Source organism: Haliotis rufescens, unplaced genomic scaffold, assembly GCF_023055435.1.
Source record: "Haliotis rufescens isolate VD_foot unplaced genomic scaffold, xgHalRufe1.0.p SCAF_1, whole genome shotgun sequence".
Taxonomy (NCBI): Eukaryota; Metazoa; Mollusca; class Gastropoda; order Lepetellida; family Haliotidae; genus Haliotis; species Haliotis rufescens.
This window is the reverse complement of record NW_025963779.1, coordinates 53,705,033-53,727,699: the sequence shown is the minus strand read 5'-3', so window position 1 is coordinate 53,727,699 and position 22,667 is coordinate 53,705,033. Positions and strand designations below refer to the sequence as shown.

The 22,667-nt window shown below is 40.5% G+C and overlaps 1 protein-coding gene across 1 annotated transcript; it reads right to left on the bottom strand.

The window, feature by feature from the left end:
• Window positions 1–21,149, bottom strand: LOC124131312. Its single transcript, XM_046494505.2, has 23 exons — window positions 21,079–21,149; window positions 17,727–17,976; window positions 16,640–16,793; window positions 15,843–15,979; window positions 15,441–15,591; window positions 14,203–14,339; window positions 13,383–13,527; window positions 13,131–13,264; window positions 12,196–12,319; window positions 11,092–11,219; window positions 10,331–10,460; window positions 9,610–9,746; window positions 8,569–8,722; window positions 7,007–7,208; window positions 6,242–6,387; window positions 5,575–5,790; window positions 4,903–5,126; window positions 4,105–4,336; window positions 3,624–3,897; window positions 3,007–3,266; window positions 2,690–2,927; window positions 2,501–2,601; window positions 1–2,339 (listed from the first exon to the last, which is right to left on the bottom strand). Exons 2-23 carry the CDS (start codon window positions 17,966–17,968, stop codon window positions 1,662–1,664), a joined length of 4,344 nt encoding a protein of 1,447 aa, XP_046350461.2. The 5' UTR covers window positions 17,969–17,976; window positions 21,079–21,149; the 3' UTR covers window positions 1–1,661.
• Window positions 21,150–22,667: the final 1,518 nt, after the last annotated feature.

Below are 22,667 nucleotides of genomic sequence, written 5' to 3'. Positions count from 1 at the left end.
TGTTTTTAATCAAGGTGCTCGCGTGATTTGATGCACTTCGCGATGTAAGACCCGTTTTGTCACAATATAGATCTTGATAACGATCAGATCGTCTTGACTGGGTGCCGCCATTTTGTTTGAAACAAGTGCAAGTGATGAAATCGGATTGATCCATAGGAGAGGCTCAGAAGGTACATAACTCATAATAACCACTGGTGGCGCTACGATCGAGCCCAGGAATTCCACCCTAGTTCGGCAAGGGTGGAAACTGGACTTTTAAAGTCAGTTAACTCTCTTGCCTGGAGAAGATGCATTTCATCGGCTATATTGAAAAAGACAATGTGGAAGTACATATGATTATATCACAGACGTATTGCCAATGCACAGCCATGGTGCATTGGAGGTCACATTGTACTTGTACAACCGATACATATTACTCACAGGGGCACGGATAGCGGCGAACATATTTTCAGCAATTCTCATTGAGCATAAGTATATTGTTTCATGCTGATTGGCTATTTCAAGACAATTGTCTCATGTTTTCATTGTTACGAACAATTACTTCCGAACACTCCGAATAAACGTACCGTATGTTATTGCACATACCAGATATTATTTCATATGAAGTTTCACAATGAAGAGTTCAGAAATTGCTCGGTACACATTTCTAAACGCTCAAAGTGACGGTGGGAAATCGTGGTGGTTAAAGCGCTCGCTCGTCACGCCGAATGCCCGGGTTCGATTCCCCAGATGGGTACAATGTGTGAAGCCTATTTCTGGTGTCCCCCGCCGTGTGATTGCTGGAATATTGCTAAACGCGGCGTAACCCATACTCACTCACTCACTCACTCACTCACAAAACGCCCAAGTGACAATGATGTTTACACGTGTATAAACAATCCTGTAAGTGGTGTTCCAAGAGGGTACGTGAACACTTTTAGCGTCTTGCATCTTTGTACGTTTCTTTGGAGATACCGAATGTAAAGTCTTACCACGGATGGACAGGCGCCGTGACATTTGATCTCATTAACATACAGTCCAAGAAAACTCAACAGTTCTTCAAATAATACTACATGATACACATTTGCTTCAAAGTGTCACAACTGGTTTGACAAAGATCTGAAAATATCCCATTGCGGGTCACGTCTGAACGACCTTTGATCCGACCAATCAGAGATTCGCTTACAGATCGAGAAAGTGACAGTCAGAATGCGTTTTCTAATTTCGCAACATCGAAAAGGTTAACACGGGATATTCCGAATGACAGTTGCGGATTGTACGACTAATTCCGCCAAAACCATAGTTTATCTTTCTCTTTCATGAAATAAACATTTGAAGGGAAGAAACTTTGCACAGGCGGTGGGAAGTACTGTCATACAATCCCCACCATCTGTGAGACATTCCTGAATATTCTTTTGTTTAGTTTTAATATTTTGATTCGATATTTTTCAAACGAAAGTCTTGAATGGATGTCGTCAGTTTGAAACTAGTGCCGTAAAGTTCGAGAAAGCTTCTTTCTGATTGGCTGATGTCGACTTCTTAATAGTCATTTCATTGGTCGGTCGAAGTTTGCCTGCGACCTGTAATGGAATGTCCTCAGATCTTTGCTGAGTGATAGCAAGAACTAAGATCTGATTTTATGGAGATTTGGTTTGACATACATGAAATGTTCTGATGGGCCACTAAATAATTGTACAAGATTTCGACTTCTTCTCATCTGAGGTTGGGTTTTGTGGTTTAGGTTGCTTTTCTGAGGCAGGGGCTGGGGCGGAGGCTGGCGCTGGTGTTGGGACGGTTTTGACTGGGGTGACCTTTTCATTCTTTTTTGAAGGCTGGTTAGATTGTGTTTTTGAACTGGTGCCGTTGCCTGAAGGAGGTGTTTTTGATTTCTCAGCTTCTGATTTGCGTGTTCCACCTTCCGTCAACGCTGGCATATGGTTGTTGATTTTGTCAACCATTTCATCGAACTCCTTGCCTGACCATTTCTCTTGTACACTTTCGTCCTTGGAGAAGTTGATGTAGAGAAGCTGAGTGAACACCATGCTCATGGGACCAGAAGGAGGCCATGTTATCTTCTCCAGTAACAGAGGAACTATTGGCTTCTTCAGGGCATCAGCCAGACTGACCTCCCTCCGGCAGTTGGCAGACAGGGCATACTTGGTGGTTATACAGCTGAGTATGATCTTGCAGCCTCGCACTCCCCGGTCGATCTTGTCATAGAGGGAGTCCCCTCCTCCCATCTGGTGAATGTCCATCCAACAGGAGAAGCCGAGGCTGGTAAGACGTCGGTAGAGGAGAATGATCTGCTTCTGTTTGCCCCACTGGTAGGAGATGAACACGTCAGGGGACACGACAGCCACCTATGATGAAATGACCAAGCAATTTGAACATAGGACAGTAAACAGACATCGGACACATTGTATGAAACAATATGTACTTGCCAATTCCTCATTTGACTAAGTCTACACAGGAAAACGATTTATTTTCTAAATATTTAGAAATTGAAAGCCAGGTATATCACCTCTGTTGCCTCTGTAGTTTGAGATTTCTCCCCTTTGCTCCCTGCCTTTTTCTTGTCTATCTTGATATCTTCAACAACAGGGGTCCACCACCTTTTATATTCTAAAAAGAAAGATATTGATATGTTATCCAATCAGTATATTCCAAAAATATCAGAGACTGGGTATTTTGATCCGCTAAAGTAACACACCTTTCATGACCTTGGCCTCATCTGGCACGATGCCGTTGTAGTTGAGCTGCATGAGAAGCTCCTGGAACTTGGCCGCCGACCAGTATCTGTCATCCCCAGTCTCCTCTCCTGGCCGAGTGAAGAAGCGGATGAACAGGTACTCGCTGAAGATGGGGCCCATGGAGCCAGCTGGTGGCCATGTCTGTTTCTCCATCAGGAGGGGGAGGATGGGGCGACCCATACTCACTGACAAATTTACCTGAGGAAAATAAAAAACGTGTGATTACTTGTGTACTTGTATTGCAAACATCTTACACGCTATATTTGATGTGTCTCACCTCCCTGTTACAGTTGGGCGACTTTGCATATTTCGGCGTCACACAGCTGATGATAACTTTGGATCCCCTGATTCCCTGGTCAATCTTCTCAAACAGCTTGTCTCCTCCTCCCATCTGACCAATGTCCATCCAGCATTCGTAGCCCGCCATCTCCAGATGGCGCTTCAGCAGCTTAACCTCGTTCTGGATTCCCCACTGGTAGCTAATGAAGACGACTGGAGGGGAGGCATACTCGAAAGGGTCATCCTCGACTACAGTCTCTGTGAAGTAACAGTATGCATATACATTAAAAAATAAAGAAGCTGGTAGGTGAATAAATGAACGTCTAAAGTTTCAGTCAATAATATTCTACATTAGTTCTTGTGGCTTATAAATAACCCATTCCAGTTACCAGTAACACCATTGGGAAATGGTGACTACAGACTCTATGGAGAACAATTGTGAATACTTATGAATATGTAGTAAGCAGGAATTGTTTGCGAACATTTATTTCGTATGCTTTTAAACGTTAGATCGTAGTTCTAACATAAGAAAATGAAATTCAGAAACTGTGCTCATATCTCCCAGACTGTTAAAGACACTCTTGTATGTCAATGAATTAAATATTAACAGGTTACCTGCCATCTTCATAGCATTCTCCACAATAGAGGCGGCATCCATCCGGTTCATCTCTTGTAGAGCCGTCAACACAGCATAGGAAGCCTCGCTGGTTTTACGTGTGGCGTACCACTCATTCAACAGGGCCATACAGGGATCATGTTGCTGGGCCCAGCCTCGGATGTCGTCGTTGTTGTAACCCAGGCGAGTTGACAGCAACCTCCAGTCGTGGTCCCCCTTGGGGTTGAGAAGCTTGGAGACATCTCTGGACCAGAAGGGAGCATGACTCAGGGTCTGGACAGTAGCCAACAAACAATATTAGTTAAATAACAAGCAAAACCTTGCGATAAAAAAGAACACTTTTGGAACATCTTCATCAAGTGTTTTACCCGTGAGTTAGGTGTTTGGTATTATCTTACCTGTTGTCAAAACTAACATGAGATTACATGCTCTATCAAAGATCGTTCTCAAATATATAGAGAGTTGTTTGCAAACCCTCACCTTGCCATCTATTTCTTCCACCTTGGCCACAGTTTCGTCCACCGTCTCCTCCAGAGCAACAATCTTCTTTCCCTGGGTTTTCACATCCTTCTTCACTGTCTTTATTTCCTTCTTCTGCTTGTCTACCTCCTTCGTGACGACCTTGACATTTTTCTGAGTATCAGTGACCTTGGTGTCGATTTCCTTTACATCATCCTGCGTCTCCTTGATATCACCAGATAAGGCTGCCAGACTAGTGATGATACCAAACCATGTATGTATGCATCGGAATAGCAATATGTCCCCATTCAAACTTTTTCGATAATACATTTGTACTAGAACAATAGACCTAATACAGTAGTCACCAACACATTATCATGGTCAAGGGAACTGACTCAATGGGAATTATGATCAAGTTCCAAGAGCCTACTTGCAAGTCTGATTATTTTAAAATATGCTATTATATTTAACTTTAGTATGCAGTTTAGTACTTTGTTTATGGCGCACATGCATAATTAATCTCCCCGAACGAAGATACTGCATATCATTTATATAATAATTTTGTGTAAAAAAAGCTGCAAAAGTCACGTCATCAGAATGGAAACCCTCGTCATGTTTTATTACAGAAAAGGCCCACGAAAACATGTCAAAACAGAAAGCGGTATACTCAAACTGGAACTAGAAGAAACAATATAAGTATGTGACTTTATGGTTTGAAATCTCAACGTAGGAATTAATATGAAAGTGGGTAAATACATTTACATTGTGTACAGCCATATTTTATTTGCAATCTGCATATACGAACCAAAATGTACATACCTCCTTCCTTCCATGATGTCTATTAAACCTGTGATTCCATCTTTGGTGTATTGTATTTGTGCTCTGGCGTGCACCTTTTCCAAGACAGCTCTGTGTTTGGTCAGCAGGGGTACATGCCTTCCCCCAACATTCCGCATGCCGTCCAGTACACACAGGAACAATGTCTGCTCTTCACGGCCATTTAATATCTTCACGTACAGATCTAAAACGGCTTCAGCATATTTCTGAAATTAATGTTTTCGCAAAAATACTAATCATTGCTTGGATTCATCGTTATTTGATTAAGAATATCTCTGTTCGATATTAACTCTTTGCTCTATCGGAGTAGGCGTTTGATCTGCACAAGCCATCAAGAATCATGTGCTTTGGGATCCCCCATACGTTTAAGTGATAGCATTTCTGGTTTTAAGAGATGTAGAGAGAAAAAAATAATTATTCAGTATCCCATTATATTATACCCATTATGTTATTAAAAGTAACCACGATCACTTTGCTTCAGGTTCCGTTCTATTTTTCATTCACAAAGAAATTACTGATTCTACAAGAAAAGTGTACACATTACACTGACAATTATGGATGAGAACAACCTCCATCCCTTTTAATATCGGAAGAAAGGTCAATGTACAGCCGTGTTCAGTTGCCATATGGAATACAGCCTGTTCCACCACCAACCTCTGATCTGACTCCGACTTGCTTGAAGACATTCATCAGACTCGGTTTGGCGTAGTCTACAATGTCGTTGTGGACTGCCAGTAGTGGGAGGAGTTTTCCAACTATTTCTGGGTGCTTTTTGGCCACGTCTTCCAGAACCATGATTATTTGTACGGCCATAGTCGGATCCTTCTTAGCATTGCTCCAAAGATCTTCCAAATTCCTCTCCGTGAACATCTGAGGAAATGTAAATGCAAATGTGAGGACATGCTTATCCTCTTCGCGAACACCTGGGATCATCAGTAATTTTCAGTGGTCCAATTATATAATTTTCACATTTTTTTTGCCCTTTACGCCAAAAGGAAACTGTATCGGTGGGTAATCTAGGCTTGTTATTCTCTGGCATTGGCAATTTATAGATACATGACATTCGCATTACTTAATTAACCAGGTCTCATCCAGGCGTTTGCTACACTACGCTTTGTATCTTTGCATTCACATTCTCTCTCTCTCTCTCTCTCTCTCTCTCTCTCTCCGTCTCTCCCCCCCCCCCCCCCCCCCTCTCTCTCTCTCTCTCTCTTTTCTTTCCAGCCTTATGGGGCTCAGATTATTCTTATTCACAAAAATCATGCATATAGCATTTTACATTTTAGTTGACGCAGATCATATTGGTTTAACAATTGCAAACCTCAGGGTGTAGTTTGGCCACGGCTGTGAACAGTTGCACCAAGTACGTCTTGTTCAAGGAATCGCTGGTGTTATACTGTGCCATAAACTTCTGAAATTCTTTGTTGATAGGACCAGGCTTCTCTGGGTAGATGGACACAATGGGCTCTGGTAACATACATACATATGGTAAAACTAACACGCCAACGTTAAAATGCTCAGTCTTCATTATCTGCCGAAACAAATTCAAAAGGACGTTAACAGGCAAATAGCGTTGAAAATTACAACTATATGAACATATACCCTTAAAATCAATGATGACAACAGATATTTTCGATCATGGTAAGTATGTCCTGCTCTACCGGCAGCATCTGCCACTAACACAATTTGCAAAAAGAGTAAAGATTTCGACCATTCCTTGTTTTAGCCCCTATATGCCGAGCGCCAGACAGAGTATGACGCGGCCGGGGGTCGAACCCCAGACCTTCTGCTCTCCGGGCGGACGCTCTACTACTAGACCACGGAGGCGGTCTCCTGAATACGAAGCCATGAAGAGATGTAATGTTAGGTCTCTTCTTATGTCTGCGTGTAGATGACCATATTATGGGAACTCTACGAAATAAGTAAACAATCCAATTCCTGTTCCAGGACCTTGGCACATTTGTCTGCAAGATTTGACATATTATACATCTGCAGTTCAACACCATTGATTGCAAGATGTATTTCAATTTCCAGCAAACCTACATAGTTGAAAATAATTCATTTTCTGATTTTTAAATGTACTCACGAAGCATATAGAACTTTTCATCTTCGAAATAACTGCGGACTAACTTGTCTACGTATGGAGCCAGCACTAATCCAGATTTAATGCATACAGTTTGAAGCATGGAACCTGTCATCTCTCGGACAGACTCGTCTTCGTGCTTCAGTAGATCAATGATCCCTCCAAGCATGGGTGCCGCCCACTCCATCTTGTTTATTTCGTCCAACTGCAATACAACACCGACAGATGCAATACAACACCGATAGGTTCAATACAACACCGATAGGTTCAATACAACACAGACAGGTGCAATACAACACGCACAGGTGCAATAAAACACAGGCGCAATACACAGACTGGTGCAGTGCAACTCAGACAGGTGCATTACAACATAGACAGGTGCAAAACAACACAGACGGGTGCAAAACAACAGTCGGGTGCAATACAATACAAACAAGGGCAATACAACGCAGACAGGTGCAATACACAGACAGGAGCAATACAAGACAGACAAGGGCAATACAACACAGACAGGGGCAATACAACATAGACCGGTGCAAAACAACACAAACAGGGGCAATACAACACAGACAGGGGCAATACAACATAGACCGGTGCAAAACAACACAAACAGGGGCAATACAACACAGACAGGGGCAATACAAGACAAAGTGGTGCAATACAACGCAGACAGGTGCAATACAACACAGACAGTGCAATACAACACAGACAGGGGCAATACAACATAGACCGGTGCAAAACAACACAAACAGGGGCAATACAACACAGACAGGGGCAATGCAAGACAAAGTGGTGCAATACAACGCAGACAGGTGCAATACAACACAGACAGTGCAATACAACACAGACATGGGCAATACAACATAGACCGGTGCAAAATAACACAAACAGGGGCAATACAACACAGACAAGGGCAATACAAGACAAAGTGGTGCAATACAACGCAGACAGGTGCAATACAACACAGACAAGGGCAATACAACGCAGCAACCAACAAGGCGCACCAAAAGAAAAAGGTCCGGATCAGTCATCTTCCCGACGCAAAGGCATCAACGGACTATAAAAATCCAGTTTCCACCTTTGCCGAACTGGGCGGAAATTCCGGACTTACGAGTCAATCAAAATCGAGTAACGATCTAGATATCCGGTTCGTAACAAAACAGGGATTTCGTGCAGATTTCGGTCGACTGCAGAATTTGCGAAACATGTGTACCATCAACTGAGCGTCGACAGATATTTTGCATATCTTATCATGTTTTTAATGAAGGTGCTCAAGTGATTTGATGCACTTCGCGGAGTAAGGCCCATTTTATCTTGACTGGGCGGCGCCACTGTTTTAAAGCAAATGCGAGTGATATGAGAGGTGGAATCTAATTGGTCAATAGGAGCGACAGAGAAGGGACGTAACCACATAACCCTTAATCGACCGCAACGACCGAACCATGAAATTGCAGCTCAGTTCAGCATGGGTGGAAACTGGACTTTTGCCTCGGAAAGATGAGATCAGTACTCATAGAGAATACATAACATATACCCATGTAGTGACAATCTTTTACAAATATTACCTTGCTTAACACTGCCATAGCAACAGTGGTGTAGACGCTGAAGTAGACGCTGCCTGGCTCCCCCGTGTATGGGTGGTAGAAGTCCTTCTTCACAACCCTGTTGACGATGGAGACCAGCACGCTGTAGTCGTCTTTAGTCAGCAGGTTCCCGGCCCTATTAATATGCGTACAATGTTGAATGGAGAGAACAAACTTAATGATAAAAAGGTAACGGATAAATTGACAAATATGTGCTTTTAAATAAGTATGCCTTTTTTGTACCATTATATATATATATATATATATATATATATATATATATATATATATATATATATATATATATATATATATATATATATATATATATTATATATATATCGTCAGTATACAATATGTTGCTGTTTAAAGCAAATAATTACAAGCTGAACGTGAACTAAAACTGAAAACTACCCAAGGCCGTCTGTATTACTGTTTTTCATTTCATTTTTCATTGTGATTTTCATTTCCAGCCGATCCTAAATTACCTTTCCACCAAAACATAAAATACGATACTTTCGTTTGTTCATTCGCCCGCCAAAATGTATCCCCCCGCTATAAGAAGAAAATGGAAAGAGAAAATTATTCAGGACCAGCTTTAAATTCTGAGCGATTTTGGCACATGTCCCAGGATATTAGATGGTATACCAGTTGTATTCTCAAGCGAAGTCATTTTTCTACTTTATTCAAATTTCTTCCGACCGACCGCTTCCCCTGAAGCTGAGCACTGAGATGAGAAACAACATGATATGGATGGCCAAGCGTATAAGATTTGTTTCTTGTTTCACGCCACACTCAGCAATATATTCCAGCTATATAACGGCGATCTGTAAATAATCGAGTCTGGACCACACAATCCAATGACTGATATTGTGAACAACGATCCTCGCCGTCGGGGTACGATGACACGCAATCCCACCAACCAACCAACCAATCCATTTGGTCGTCTCTTACGACAATCATAGGTTGTTGGGGACCTGTCCTAACACGGAATCCCCACCGGGTCTAATATAAGGTACTCACTTTATACCACTTACGGCATTTTGCGATAAATAATTTATAATGCCTGAGAAGTCTGTGTTTTCAAGCCAGGGGTAACTGTCGTCTTTCAGGGCAGTGTCAATCGCCCGGAACACTTTCATCAACAAGTCCTTATCTTTCTGAAATGATCATACAAAACACTGAAGCATGAACCTATATATGTGACAGCATGTGCTGAACTAGCTTGCTGGAGGATAGTATAGTGGTTAAAACGTTCACCATTCATACGGAAGACCCAGGTTCGATTCCAACACGTGTGAAATCAATGTTTTGTGCCCCGCGGTTGAACGATCATTAATATTGCTAAAAGACTCTATTCACTAACATTTGATTAACTGACCAGTAATGCAATACCACATAAAGTAAAACCCTGTTTGTCCGGACAATGCCTCCCCTGTAAAATCGTCCAGATTAACATATATCCGGAAACACAGATCATGGGTACAGAGTACTCGAAGATGTTTCCAGCAGTGCACGTCCAGAGGGACGGTTTCCGGATAAACAGGGACCGGAATCAAGAAGTTTGAGAGTTATGTGGTATAATATCGTTTTGCATACATGCGAGGAATAAAAGCTACATTTCCCATATGACGGACCGACTGCGAGACACATATTTCCCCTTAATATAGTGTCGATCCATATAGCGTGGACTGAAGTTTTTTTCAATATATGTACATGACATTGAACATGGCAGGAGTCTCACTTTAGCATCAAACTCGGTTCGGTCCACCAACCCATAACCAAGACTGTACAGGGATTCATTCTTCTTCTCTACGATGCCGAGAAGAAAGACGACCATAGTGTCATGGATCTTATCCTGGACTCGTGCAATCCTGCAAGTCAGAATCATTACCATTAGATGCTGATGATGGTTGTTATTATTGTTGTTGTTGTTGTTGTTATTATTATTATTATTATTATTATTATTATTATTATTATGACCCAAAATTTCATATCTATTCATATTTACGAGTGTAAATATACACCAGTAATGAGGCATATACACGTAAAACACAAGTATAAAAATGTGTTCATACTACCAGGGCTTATTCCTCAGAGCTAAGGTACGCTTTATTATGGTGAAATAAAGCATTGCAAGAAATATACACTATATAAAGGAAAGCTTAACACAAGCATGCTTTTGTATTGTCCTATGATTAGTACACCATGCAAACACAACTTCGAAGTCTGATGTCTGTTTTACTGATACATTAAACAATGAGGAGTATTAGGACAACTATACACTCTGAGTAAAGAGAATGTGTTTGTATTGCGACACTGTCTTCTTACTACGTGTATCTCTTCCGAGAATGTAAGGACTTATTACATATCACAATACACGAGGATACACGCCGGTTGACAATCTCTCTCAATATCCTGGATATTTATCTTTATAATCATTAAGCTGTTCCATGAACAACGTCCATGTATCATTAAGCTGATTTCAGCAGCAGAATCACCTACTTGATCTGATCCAGGAAGCTGCCTGTAAACGATGTGTACGCATCCAAGATGTCCTCACGGTCATCCGACTCAGGGACCTTTACTTGACTGACGGCCACAAAAATTGCCTTGGCTTCTTCTACATGTTCCTGAAAAGTACAAATCACAACATCAACACAAACTGGCACACGGCGGTATTTAGAAGGAAAATATTGCCATAAAATGAACCTTTTCGTATGAGATAAACCTGTTACGACATTTTGGTTACTGGGTCAGCAAATCTCTTATTGTATATTTTCTTTGCAATTAATCTGATGGGTATGGTGCCATTGTTACTTATAACTGATAACATAAGTACTACACCCACAATCTAACAGATCTGTCGGTTTACGAAATAATACAATCTATAAATTTCAGTAAGATAGGTTTACATCGCTCTCAGCAATCTCAGCAACGTCCAAGCCGTATCACGGCGATATGTATTTAGAAAAATATAAAATAAACTGAGGTTCAAAAGAAACCATACCTCATATGTTTGACTTTCAGTTGAAAATATCTTAAGTTAGTGATATCATATAAAAATTAACTGTACTGGTGCTTAGTCAACACTCAAAGAATATGAAAACACTTCTATATGGATTTATTCTTTAAAATATTAATTGTTTTTTTGCATTGTACACAACTGCTGATGTGTATCTGAGACTTCATATCTTTGAAAATCAATACGTTTGCTTTTTCGGCACAAATATACAACATTTCAAACATGGTAGGAAGCAAGTGGTTGCAAATTCATTTTTCTTACCAACTTTTTCATTAAGCCAATTTATTTTTACACAAAATTACCCAGTCTTTACCCAGTTTTACAAACCATTGCAGGAATAAATTATGGTCAAATAGACATAATCAAATTTAGCAACAGTTCTTACAATGTTCAATTACATAAAACACTAACTCTGTATACTTTCTTTTGCCCCTCAGTTTACTTTTTTTTTAAATCTTTAAATAATTGAAAACAGGTTCGAGCGTCTATCTCATATGTCTGTATTACAATGAATGTTTATTTTTTGGCCAATGTATATGTGTTTTATGTCTGTTCTAATCCGTACAGATTAAAGTCAATCTTACCTTCCATTTGAGAGCCGTTTCCTGCTCAGACAATGCCGTCTTCGCCGCCCCTACGGTCGTCATCAGAGGGACTTTGATTAGAGCTTTGATCAGATTGATAAGAAGTGTGACATGGTCAGGGGTTCTAGAAGAAAATAAATTTAACCGTTGACATGAGCCAAAAGAGATGACATCAATTATACCTTCGTCTGACATCACATTTAATTAATGTTAAACAGTTAACAAGAAAAGACACACTCGCTATCACATGATGACGCAAACGGCGAACTTTTGGTACAACCGTGTTGCCTGTACGTTGCTTGCATTTTCCCGGGGCAAGGGGGGTAATTAATTGAATTCCAGTTTCCACCTTTGTCGAACAAGGCTGGAATTATGGAGTTGGACTAACGAGTCTATGCATAGTCCAATCAAAATCCCGTAAAGAAATTGACATCCGGTTCGAAAACAACATGGGGAATGGCGTGCAGATGTCGACCGCTCTAAAAATCCTGCAATCGACCGATATTTTCCAGATAATTATGTTTTTAATCAATGTGTTCAAGTGGTTTCATGTATGACCCGTTTTATTACAAGAAAGATCTGACTATTGGTCTTGATTGGCTGCCGCCATTTTGTTTGAAGCAAATGCAAGCGAGCGATATGTGAGATGGAATCTGATTGGTCAGTAGTATAGACAGAAGGGACATAACTCGCAATAGCCAATGGTGGCGCTCGCTACGATTGAGGCACGAATTCCCCCTAGTTCGGCAAGGGTGTGAACTGGACTTTTAAAGTTAGTTAGTTTCCATTCCTCGAGAAGATGATTGCTTGTGGAAAAATGTAGGAACGTCGTCCTATTTATGTGTAAATTATTGCACATGTTCACGGTTTCTGATAATTACAAAAGCAAAATCATGCATTTACAGAATATCAAATAATTATCATTTGTGACATACTTGCCCATTGCTTTAACAAGCACTTCTGAAACGACTGCATCCACAAATCTGATAGCCAAGAATGTTTGGTCTTTAGCTTGTTCCACAATCTCTGTCAGCTTCTTGCATACGCCCGCAAACATCTTCACCTTGCCCTGGAGGTGCATGTATTTGTACAGTGAGTAGATGAGTTTGTAGACTCGTCGCAGTATCACAGAAATGGAACCAGATAACAGATTACCGGTGATTACTGGTGTTAAAAGAATGTCCTACCTTAACAAGACTCTCTTCCACATGGTAGAAGTAATAGCCCACAGCTTCCACCAACTTATGCACGGGTTTTCCGGCTTTCTTGTCAATAATCTCAGCTGCAAAGTCGATGATTTCGCTGTAAAGGTCCTTAATATTTTCTGCGTCACTGACAATAAGAAGCAGAAAAATAGTTATAGCCATGTTCTCTAACTTTAAAAATGACATTTTCAGGAGACTAAAGTTCTGCCAGTCCTTTCTTAGCAAAGGGCACAAAGCATCCATTATACAAATGTGACAAAATGATCAGTGACAAAATGATGTCCCTTTTTTCACCTGTACCATATGTTCCCATGTTTTTCAGGTGAACAATTGACTTAAATTGCGTGTGTTTGAGATGGCTGCCACCGGTTGGACAGGATACGCTCACATTTTCGCGAACACCTGGTTTCATCACTATTCGATAGCGAGTCATAAACACACGCTCGTGATACTGTCGGAATCGTACAAGTGACTATGCTTTTGGGGAAGGTTTCTTGTGGTTATGGAAAGGGTTTTGTCGCTTTGATTTCAAAAGGTCGTTTCAGTGGCATATAGGGCAAGGTTATCATAACCTATCAGATTACAGTAGGCGAGGTTTCTTTAATAAAAATACAAGCTTCTTAATCATCGTAAAAGTAAGATTGACGGGTCGTGAGTGAATCGTCAACTGAGTATGGTACTTAAAACAAACAAACAAGGAACAAACAAGGACATGACAACGCCGCATTATTGATAGGTAACGGCGCGGTGTCCAAACAAGGACATCCATAGCACATGGATAAATGATTTTTACTGCCCTTACTTTATGGCCTCAAAGAACGTTGAGAGTCCACTTTCGATACTATCAACGGCACTCGTATCCCTTGGGAAGGATTTGTCCATTACCATCTCCTGCAGGCGAGTCAGGAACACCACATACGCTGCCTTGTCAGTCACTCCCTGGGGCACGAGAAATACTGCTACTGTCATACACAGTTGGGTGAATGAACGCGTGTGCTCTCTCAACCTTTCAACGTATTTACTCCAAGTATGTCAGTTTAGTTCAAGGTGTCGACAATCTGGATTTCTGGGGTGTTTTTGATAATCTTTTCCAGGAGCCTGGCTCTTACTTTTAGCACAAACAAATCGTATGTCTTGATGCAGGACAGGAAAACAACTCGGTGTCAATGGTCGGTGTTCAAATATGGACTCATAAGACCAGGACAATTTGACTTAACCATATTGTATTTTATGTTAACTACTCAGTTGCAGTGACTTGCTACATATCATGTCACCTACTGACCTGTAGTGACTCGCTACATATCACGTCACCTAGTGACCTATAGTGGCCTATACATATCACGTCACCTACTGACCTAGAGGACCTTTACATATCACGTCACCTGGTGACCTGGAGTGACTATCTACATATCACGTCACCTACTGACCTGGAGTGACTTTCTACATATCACGTCACCTACTGACCTATAGTGGCCTTTACATATCACGTCACTTACTGACATGGAGTGACTTTCTACATATCATGTCACCTGCTGACCTGGAGTGACTTTCTACATATCACGTCACCTACTGACCTATAGTGGCCTTTACATATCACGTCACCTACTGACCTGGAGTGACTTTCTACATATCACGTCACCTACTGACCTGGAGTGACTTTCTACATATCATGTCACCTACTGACCTGGAGTGACTTTCTACATATCACGTCACCTACTGACCTATAGTGGCCTTTACATATCACGTCACCTACTGACCTGGAGTGACTTTCTACATATCACGTCACTTACTGACATGGAGTGACTTTCTACATATCATGTCACCTACTGACCTGGAGTGACTTTCTACATATCACGTCACCTTGTGACCTATAGTGGCATTTACATATCACGTCACCTACTGACCTGGAGTGACTTTCTACATATCACGTCACCTACTGACCTGGAGTGACCTTTACATATCACGTCACCTACTGACTTGGAGTGATAAAGTGTCTGTATATCCAGTCAGCCACACCATACATTCATGTCACCGACTGACCTGGAGCGGCTTGCTATCAAAGTGTCTGTTTATCCACTCAGCCATATTAGACATCATCTCTCTCTCCTCCTCCTTCCGGTCTTGGAAGCCAAATTGAAAGTACATGTACAGGTCCAGAAACTCCGCCCTGTTGGCCACACACTGCTCGTCACTGAAAGTGCAACGTTACATGGTTATGTTATGTTCATAACTATTTTGTGCATGATCCCTAAAATGTCATATATGTACACGAAGTACAAGGAACATTCATTCTTGAAACCCTAGACACATTTACCTGCGGAATAGTTTTATTGGCAGCTGTCTATCGCAACTTACAATACGTTTGTAATAAAAATATTCACCTATCGTAACACACATGTGGAAGCATCTGTATTATTTAAGGTAACAGACAATGCAACGTACGTGAATCCATCGTCTAGAACATAGGTCATGTTATTCCTGACCTCACTGGTATAGTCCTCATAGTCAATCTTTTCTTTCGTCTTGTACTCTCTCTTACACACCGTCAAGATTTTCTTCACCTGTTCGGCTTTCAGCGTCTGTGAGTAGTATGAAACAATATCGTTATTTCCTGCTTCTCATACAAAGGGACATCCTAACAAGAAAGTCAAAACAAGGTATTTTGGACAAGAATAACCATCAAATAGCCAATTCCCTTCCACAGATTTACACACCAGACCAGTGAGACCGCCTCACCTCTTGTCTATTCAGAGCTGTGCATAAGGAATCAGAGTGACAATACACTCTCCATAAGACTGTATGACAAGAGGGATGACTTCAACTTTCCAATAGTCAACGTTCTCTTTATGGCGAGCAATATTACTGCAACACCAGCCCTTGGGGTCTATATTTCACGGCTTTTGAGGGACAATCGAACATGCTACTAATCTACTAAGATGTCAAAGAGCGCCATACGATTCTTTCTCAGAAACCGTTTGATCAATGTTACAATATTCAAGGCCATTCGAGGTTTTATAGTAGACATGTGAAGGACATTTCTAAATTTGACGCATCACTTGCAAGAATGAGGTCCGATGCAATTCCTTTTTTTTACTTGTACCATATGTTCACGTGCATTTTAGGGTGAACAATTGATTTGCCTTTGCATGTGTTTGTGATGGGTGCCATTCTGTTTTATGTAACATTCTACTGTTTTTTAGAGTTTTTAACAGATGCTGATGAATTCCTTCCAGACTCACGTGGCAGTAGTCTTGGAAGTCGCTGACACCGTACACCTCCCTGATGAGTTTAAGGTGCGTGGTGCCGGGTCCACATGTGATCAACTTCAGGACGAAGTCGAGCAATGGGTCAAAGAATTCTTTGGGTTTTCCCTGGTTTTCATCGATGACAAACCTGTTGAGGAATGAAGATCGTGCTAAATCAACACACACTTCTGATATACACACACTAAAGATATCCTCGTATACACACGTATCACACTCACTTATGATATATACACACTGTTGATACATAGACACCGATGGTATATATCAAAACACATTCATTTAAACATACGTACATTGTTCCCAGATACACGCAATAGTGATATATATAAGAGTACAAAGAAAAGTCTATATGTTTGGACACAAACTTTTATTGACGATCTCCGGGGTTTGATTTGGCTATATGACATGTTTTATCTCGTCCTTGTCGCTTCTGTGTCTAAAACCTGCTTTGTGTGACCTTCTGTGACTGTTAAGAAAACATTCTGTAACTGTCAAGATAACATTCTGTAACTGTAAAGAAAACATTCTGTACCTGTCAAGAAAACATTCTGTAACTGTCAAGATAACATTCTGTAACTGTCAAGATAACATTCTGCAACTGTCAAGATAACATTTTGTAACTGTCAAGATAACATTCTGTAACTGTCAAGATAATATTCTGCAACTGTCAAGATAACATTCTGTAACTGTTGAGAAAACATTCTGTACCTATAAGATAACATGATGTAGCTGTCAAGATAACATGATGTAGCTGTCAAGATAACATGATGTAACTGTCAAGATAACATGATGTAACTGTCAAGATAACATTTTGTAACTGTCAGGATAACATTCTGTACTTGTCAACATAACATTCTGCAACTGTCAAGATAACATTCTGTACTTATCAAGAAAATATTCTGTAACTGTCACGATAACATTCTGTAACTGTCAAGATAACATTCTGTAACTGTCAAGATAACATGATGTAGCTCTCAAGATAACATTCTGTAACTGTCAAGATAACATGATGTTACTGTCAAGATAACATTCTGTAACTGTTAAGATAACAGATCCGTACGTTATGCAGGTTGAGATGTTTTCGAAGGCAGTCATGGCCATGGATCCTGCGGGCGAGTCCTCTGTTGGGAAGTCCGCCACACACACCTTCCCCTGCAGGACGGTCAGTGCGTTCAGAACCATCTTCTTGTTCACTGTTCCCTCCAGATTCTCGGATGTCCAGTCACTCAGTTCCTCCTCCATCTTCTCCTGCAGGGCCTCGGTGCCCTTCTTCAAGTCATACTTCTTAATGATGGCGTCCATGGTGCTACCTGGAACAGATGTGCAAGCGTCTGTCGAGGACGGTACAAGTATCTACTCTTATCTGTATGTGTAAGTCAGACATTCTCTGACGCGCTTCGTGAGCGTTTAAAATGTCACTTTCAGAAGTGTTCTATATTTGAGTTGACATACCTGAACATCAGATCTTCTAAGGAAAACACAACCTTCAAATTACATAAGTATTCCTCACACCCTATATTTGACGTAAATAATGAATAATGTGAAGTTTACACCGTATACGGCTTTTCCATTGGACGAGAGATCGATCACATGACTGCGAAACTGAAGTTTATAAGTGTATGCACGACACATTTTGACGTTCAAACGTTTTTCGCGTACTGTAGTCTTGAAATGACGTAAACACAGACGGACTACTGCCACATTCCTGGGGAAACCCATGGGAAATTTTTAGCACGAATAAATATAGTAGATATGAATACTAGTATTACATGAACAAAATATTTTTCAAATTAACTTGTTTGTGTTAATACTTTTCACGGGTGTTTTTCGTTTTAAGATGCTATTATGTTGAGAACTGATTCCAGGAACTTGATAAATATGGTCTAATTTGTCTGTTCTATGTGAAAAGGTTTAAACCTTTACGCATGGAGGTATAAAAGAGGTACTGCTTGCTGTGGATCTATAGCCGATTTTAAATGACGAGCTTCATGACAGTATTACCTGTGACTGGAGGAACGGTGGCTCAGTCGTCCAAGGCGCCGCAATTCGCTGTATAGAGTTGCGTCCCTTGGGCACGCCAGAAACCTATGATCGTTAGTTCGAATCCCGGTTCGCCTATGTTTCTAGGTTTGTCAGCACCATAGTCGTGCCCGTGGGTTTCACCGTGATATTACTTGAATACTGTTCATATCGGCGTTAAACCAACTCACTCACTCACTACATGTGACTGACCCTGCAGAACGTCGTCACGATTGTACAAGTCACCTGAACGGGCAAATGTCAACAGTTAATGTCTTATTTGGAAAGGGATTAAACTCTCGGCATCTGTGGTACGCGCCTATGTCGATATCGGGAATTGCAATAAATAAACATTTCAGTAACTGACATGAATAGACATGCATTCACATATTCAAAACGTATCTTAAGCCATGATAGATTGATTTGTATGAGCGTTCATTGACGTTCATGTGGTAATCTATGGTTGCCAGGCATTGTTTTGTCATATACATCATGCTTCAGGTTCTGGTTCTTCTCTTTGTCAGTTCATTTGTTTGTCAGAAATTTCGACTGTATCAAGGTGTACATGCACCCCTTCATCTATTTACACCTTCCTACGGTGGCCCAAAGGGACATGGAGTCTGTTTTTCAATATTTTGATATTTCACTTACTTTTATCGTAACCTTTTGCAAACTTCTTTGATAGGCATTTAGAAGTTGGAGTACTATAAAAGGATAAGAATTTATGGATGAACAACTTCTTTAAGCTTGATAACGGTGTTAGAACCTACACCGAAACGTCGCTCTTAATTGAAATAATTGTCTTAATTGTTCATCCATAAATTCTTATCCTTACTTTTGCAAATTAATGATACATCATGTATAAAAACAACCGAAAACATGGAAAATGTACTTTCAAGTAGCTATTGAATCGCTGAAATGTGAAGCGAAAATGTCAACAACTAAAAAGGAAATGTCAAAAACAAAAACGAAAAGGTCAAAAACTAAAATGAAAATGTCAAAAACAAAAAATAAAAATGTCAAAAACAAAAGCGAAAATGTCAAAAACTAAAATGAAAATACAGAAAACTATTTCCACCGCGGTGTAAATATTATCACCGTAGTGGAAATAGTTTTAACCGCGGTGGGAATATTATCACCGCGGCGGAAATAGTTTTCTGTATTTTCACTTTCGTTTTTGTTTTTGACATTTTCATTTTAGTTTTTGACCTTTTCGTTTTTGTTTTTGACATTTTCATTTTAGTTTTTGACATTTTCGCTTCACTTTTCAGCGATTCAATATCTTCTCTATACATGATTTATCACTTATTGGTATGACAATTCGTGTTAATTTGCAAAAGGTTACGATAAAAGTAAGTGAAATATCAAAATATTGAAAAACAGACTCCATGTCAATTATGGGCCACCGTACCTTCCACGTCGGTCTTCTTGGACAATTATCTGTCCGTATGCATAGTCGTCATGATGGTTTTCATCTCGTGTTGCTTATTTGTGTGTTTGTTTGTTTGTTTGTTTGTATTTCATATATTTTGGGTACTACAATCGTACAGGTAAAGTTACACGTTATAAGACATTTATTCAAATAGCCTAAACAAATATGCCACGTCATGGGGAAGCTTTGTTCAACCAAGAACCAATGTAAATGATATCCACATGGACCAGTACAGTTCGTGTATTGTGTTGACAAAAGGAGCGGCTTGAGGCCAAAAGGTTTGGGTTGTCATCAACTCGATCAATGTTTAGCATTTCTATTCTGAATGAAGTTGTAGCTTTTCAGCTGTTTGTATTTTATTTATTCGAGGCATATCTTACTTAAAGATGTGGAGTTAAATTGGCCCGTAGTAACCTATGCTTGTTGTAAAGGTTCTACACGCACCGTGATCTGGGCGGTTGTGTGTCATCGAAGTACATCGGTGTGTAACTTTGCTGATAATGCCAAACACTGGTTTGTCTGGTCCATACTTGATTATGTACAGTTTACCGTCACAAAGCTGGAATATTGCTGAGTTAGGCGTTACACAACAAACAAACAAACAAACAAACACACACACTGATACTAGAAATGTAATTCACACACATCGCGAATAATGACACAAAGCATTAGGCTGGTGACAAAGACAGGTACATGTGTTGTATCGTCCTCCTGATATCAGGAAAAGAACCCCTCTGTCTCATGAACTTGCTCGTGTCCTATGTTTTAGACTTATCGAATCTCCACACGGGGTGGTATTTTACTCAAGTGTATCTAGAAGTGTTCTGTGGAACGTAACCTATTGAAAACCGTATGTAACATGTTGATCGCGTCAACCGAGCTGTATATTCCTGCGTACACCGGACAAGCTGAACAAATATATAATTACAGTGAAAAGAATACAGCTTTATCTCATTCTTACCTGAATGCTTGACTATCTGGTGTACCTGTACATGGCGGACATTGCCGTACACCGGTGTCTTCGTTCTTTGTTTCCCATGAATATGTGTAATTTGTATTGATCATTTCAACAAACAGGGTGAGGGGGCGTCTCAAAACCATTGCTGTGATTTCAACACGTGACGGAGAGTGAACAGACTGTTAGACTACACTGGATTTACCTCTCTGGTGTAAGACTAGACAGTTGTATATACAAAACCAGAATGTACCACAGTACTGTATAGTATGCAGAAAGAGAAATGTGAACACCCCTCAGTGTTGTGATATGCTTGTACCTGGGTGGTTAACCTGTGGGCTTGTTTCGATAGATATTAAATGCAGAATTACGAACTGAATATCTGTTCGGAGAAACACGTCTTCATTTCGAGAGACTGAGTTAAAAATACCCTTTATAACAAAAACCTCCCTTATGTATGAGTCAGATAATCAATTTCAGTTCCATACTGTCAGCTCTATGTAAAATGATGGCTGTTTATATTAGTTTGATAAACTACCCCGCGGATCTTTTTATAAGGGGCACCATCTCAGTAGTCACCAAGCACAAATTGTGAATGGAGGTCTATGAGATCTTTACAGTGAACGACCCACAGAGACAGATCGATGTATTGCGGAACAGTGAATGCAGCATAGCAACGTGTCAACAAACAACTGATAACACACGTCACGCATATACACGCGGTAGACACACACTCGGGGGCGTGTTTGAATAACGGCAACGCCATGCGTGTCTGTTATGTAGCATACCAGTTCAACGGGCACCGGGAATGCTTATTCAGTCATATCAGAGACCATATAATAGATATGCTCTCTGATCATATGTTTAAGCTTCGTACTACATGATCATATTACTATTTAAAACTTTATTTAAGGAATATAGTTCTCCATTACTCATTATACACATATACAGTAAGGGAGATAGGTATACGTTAGTAGAAAGAAAAACCGTGTCTCGATTTGTCGTGTTTGACGATTTACCTCATAGTCCCAGAAACATCATAGCGGCACTATATGGGGATCTTTTATCTGCACTCCGCTTGTCTCGTTATCCGTTATCTCAATACGTCGTTTATGACGATTTACTTCATGGTCACCGCACTATATCGCCATCTTTTATCTGCACTCCGCTTGTCTCGTTATCCGTTATCTCAATACGTCGTTTATGACGATTTACTTCATGGTCACCGCACTATATCGCGATCTTATATCTGCACTCCGCTTGTCTCGGACAATGGTTAACTCGACATTTACTGGATGTTACCATGGCTTCGAGTTAACGAAGTTTCAATCTACTTACGCAGTGAAATAGGGATGACAAAAGTTGACTGTAGATGGTTCTAGAGGGCATATTGTGGACTGCGTCGTAAAACAACTGATGAAAGGTGACGCTGTCTTCTCGAGTGAGTGAGTGTAAAATATCTCTGTCAACGGTACGTTTCTTGCAGTGAGTTTACGTCTACTTTAGGTTGTATTTCTGGCAATGTATCAAGGAAAGGGCTTCACAAGTTATACTAATGTGGGAGGTCGAACCTTGGTCTTCGGCATAAACATACG

Coding starts and splice junctions, on each gene's coding strand:
- LOC124131312 (XM_046494505.2), bottom strand. CDS start 17,968: ATGGACGCCATCATTAAGAAGTATGACTTGAAGAAGGGCACCGAGGCC. Junction 16,794..17,726: donor AACATCTCAACCTGCATAAC/GTACGGATCTGT, acceptor ATTCCTCAACAG/GTTTGTCATCGATGAAAACC. Junction 9,747..10,330: donor GAACCGAGTTTGATGCTAAA/GTGAGACTCCTG, acceptor TGATCATTTCAG/AAAGATAAGGACTTGTTGAT.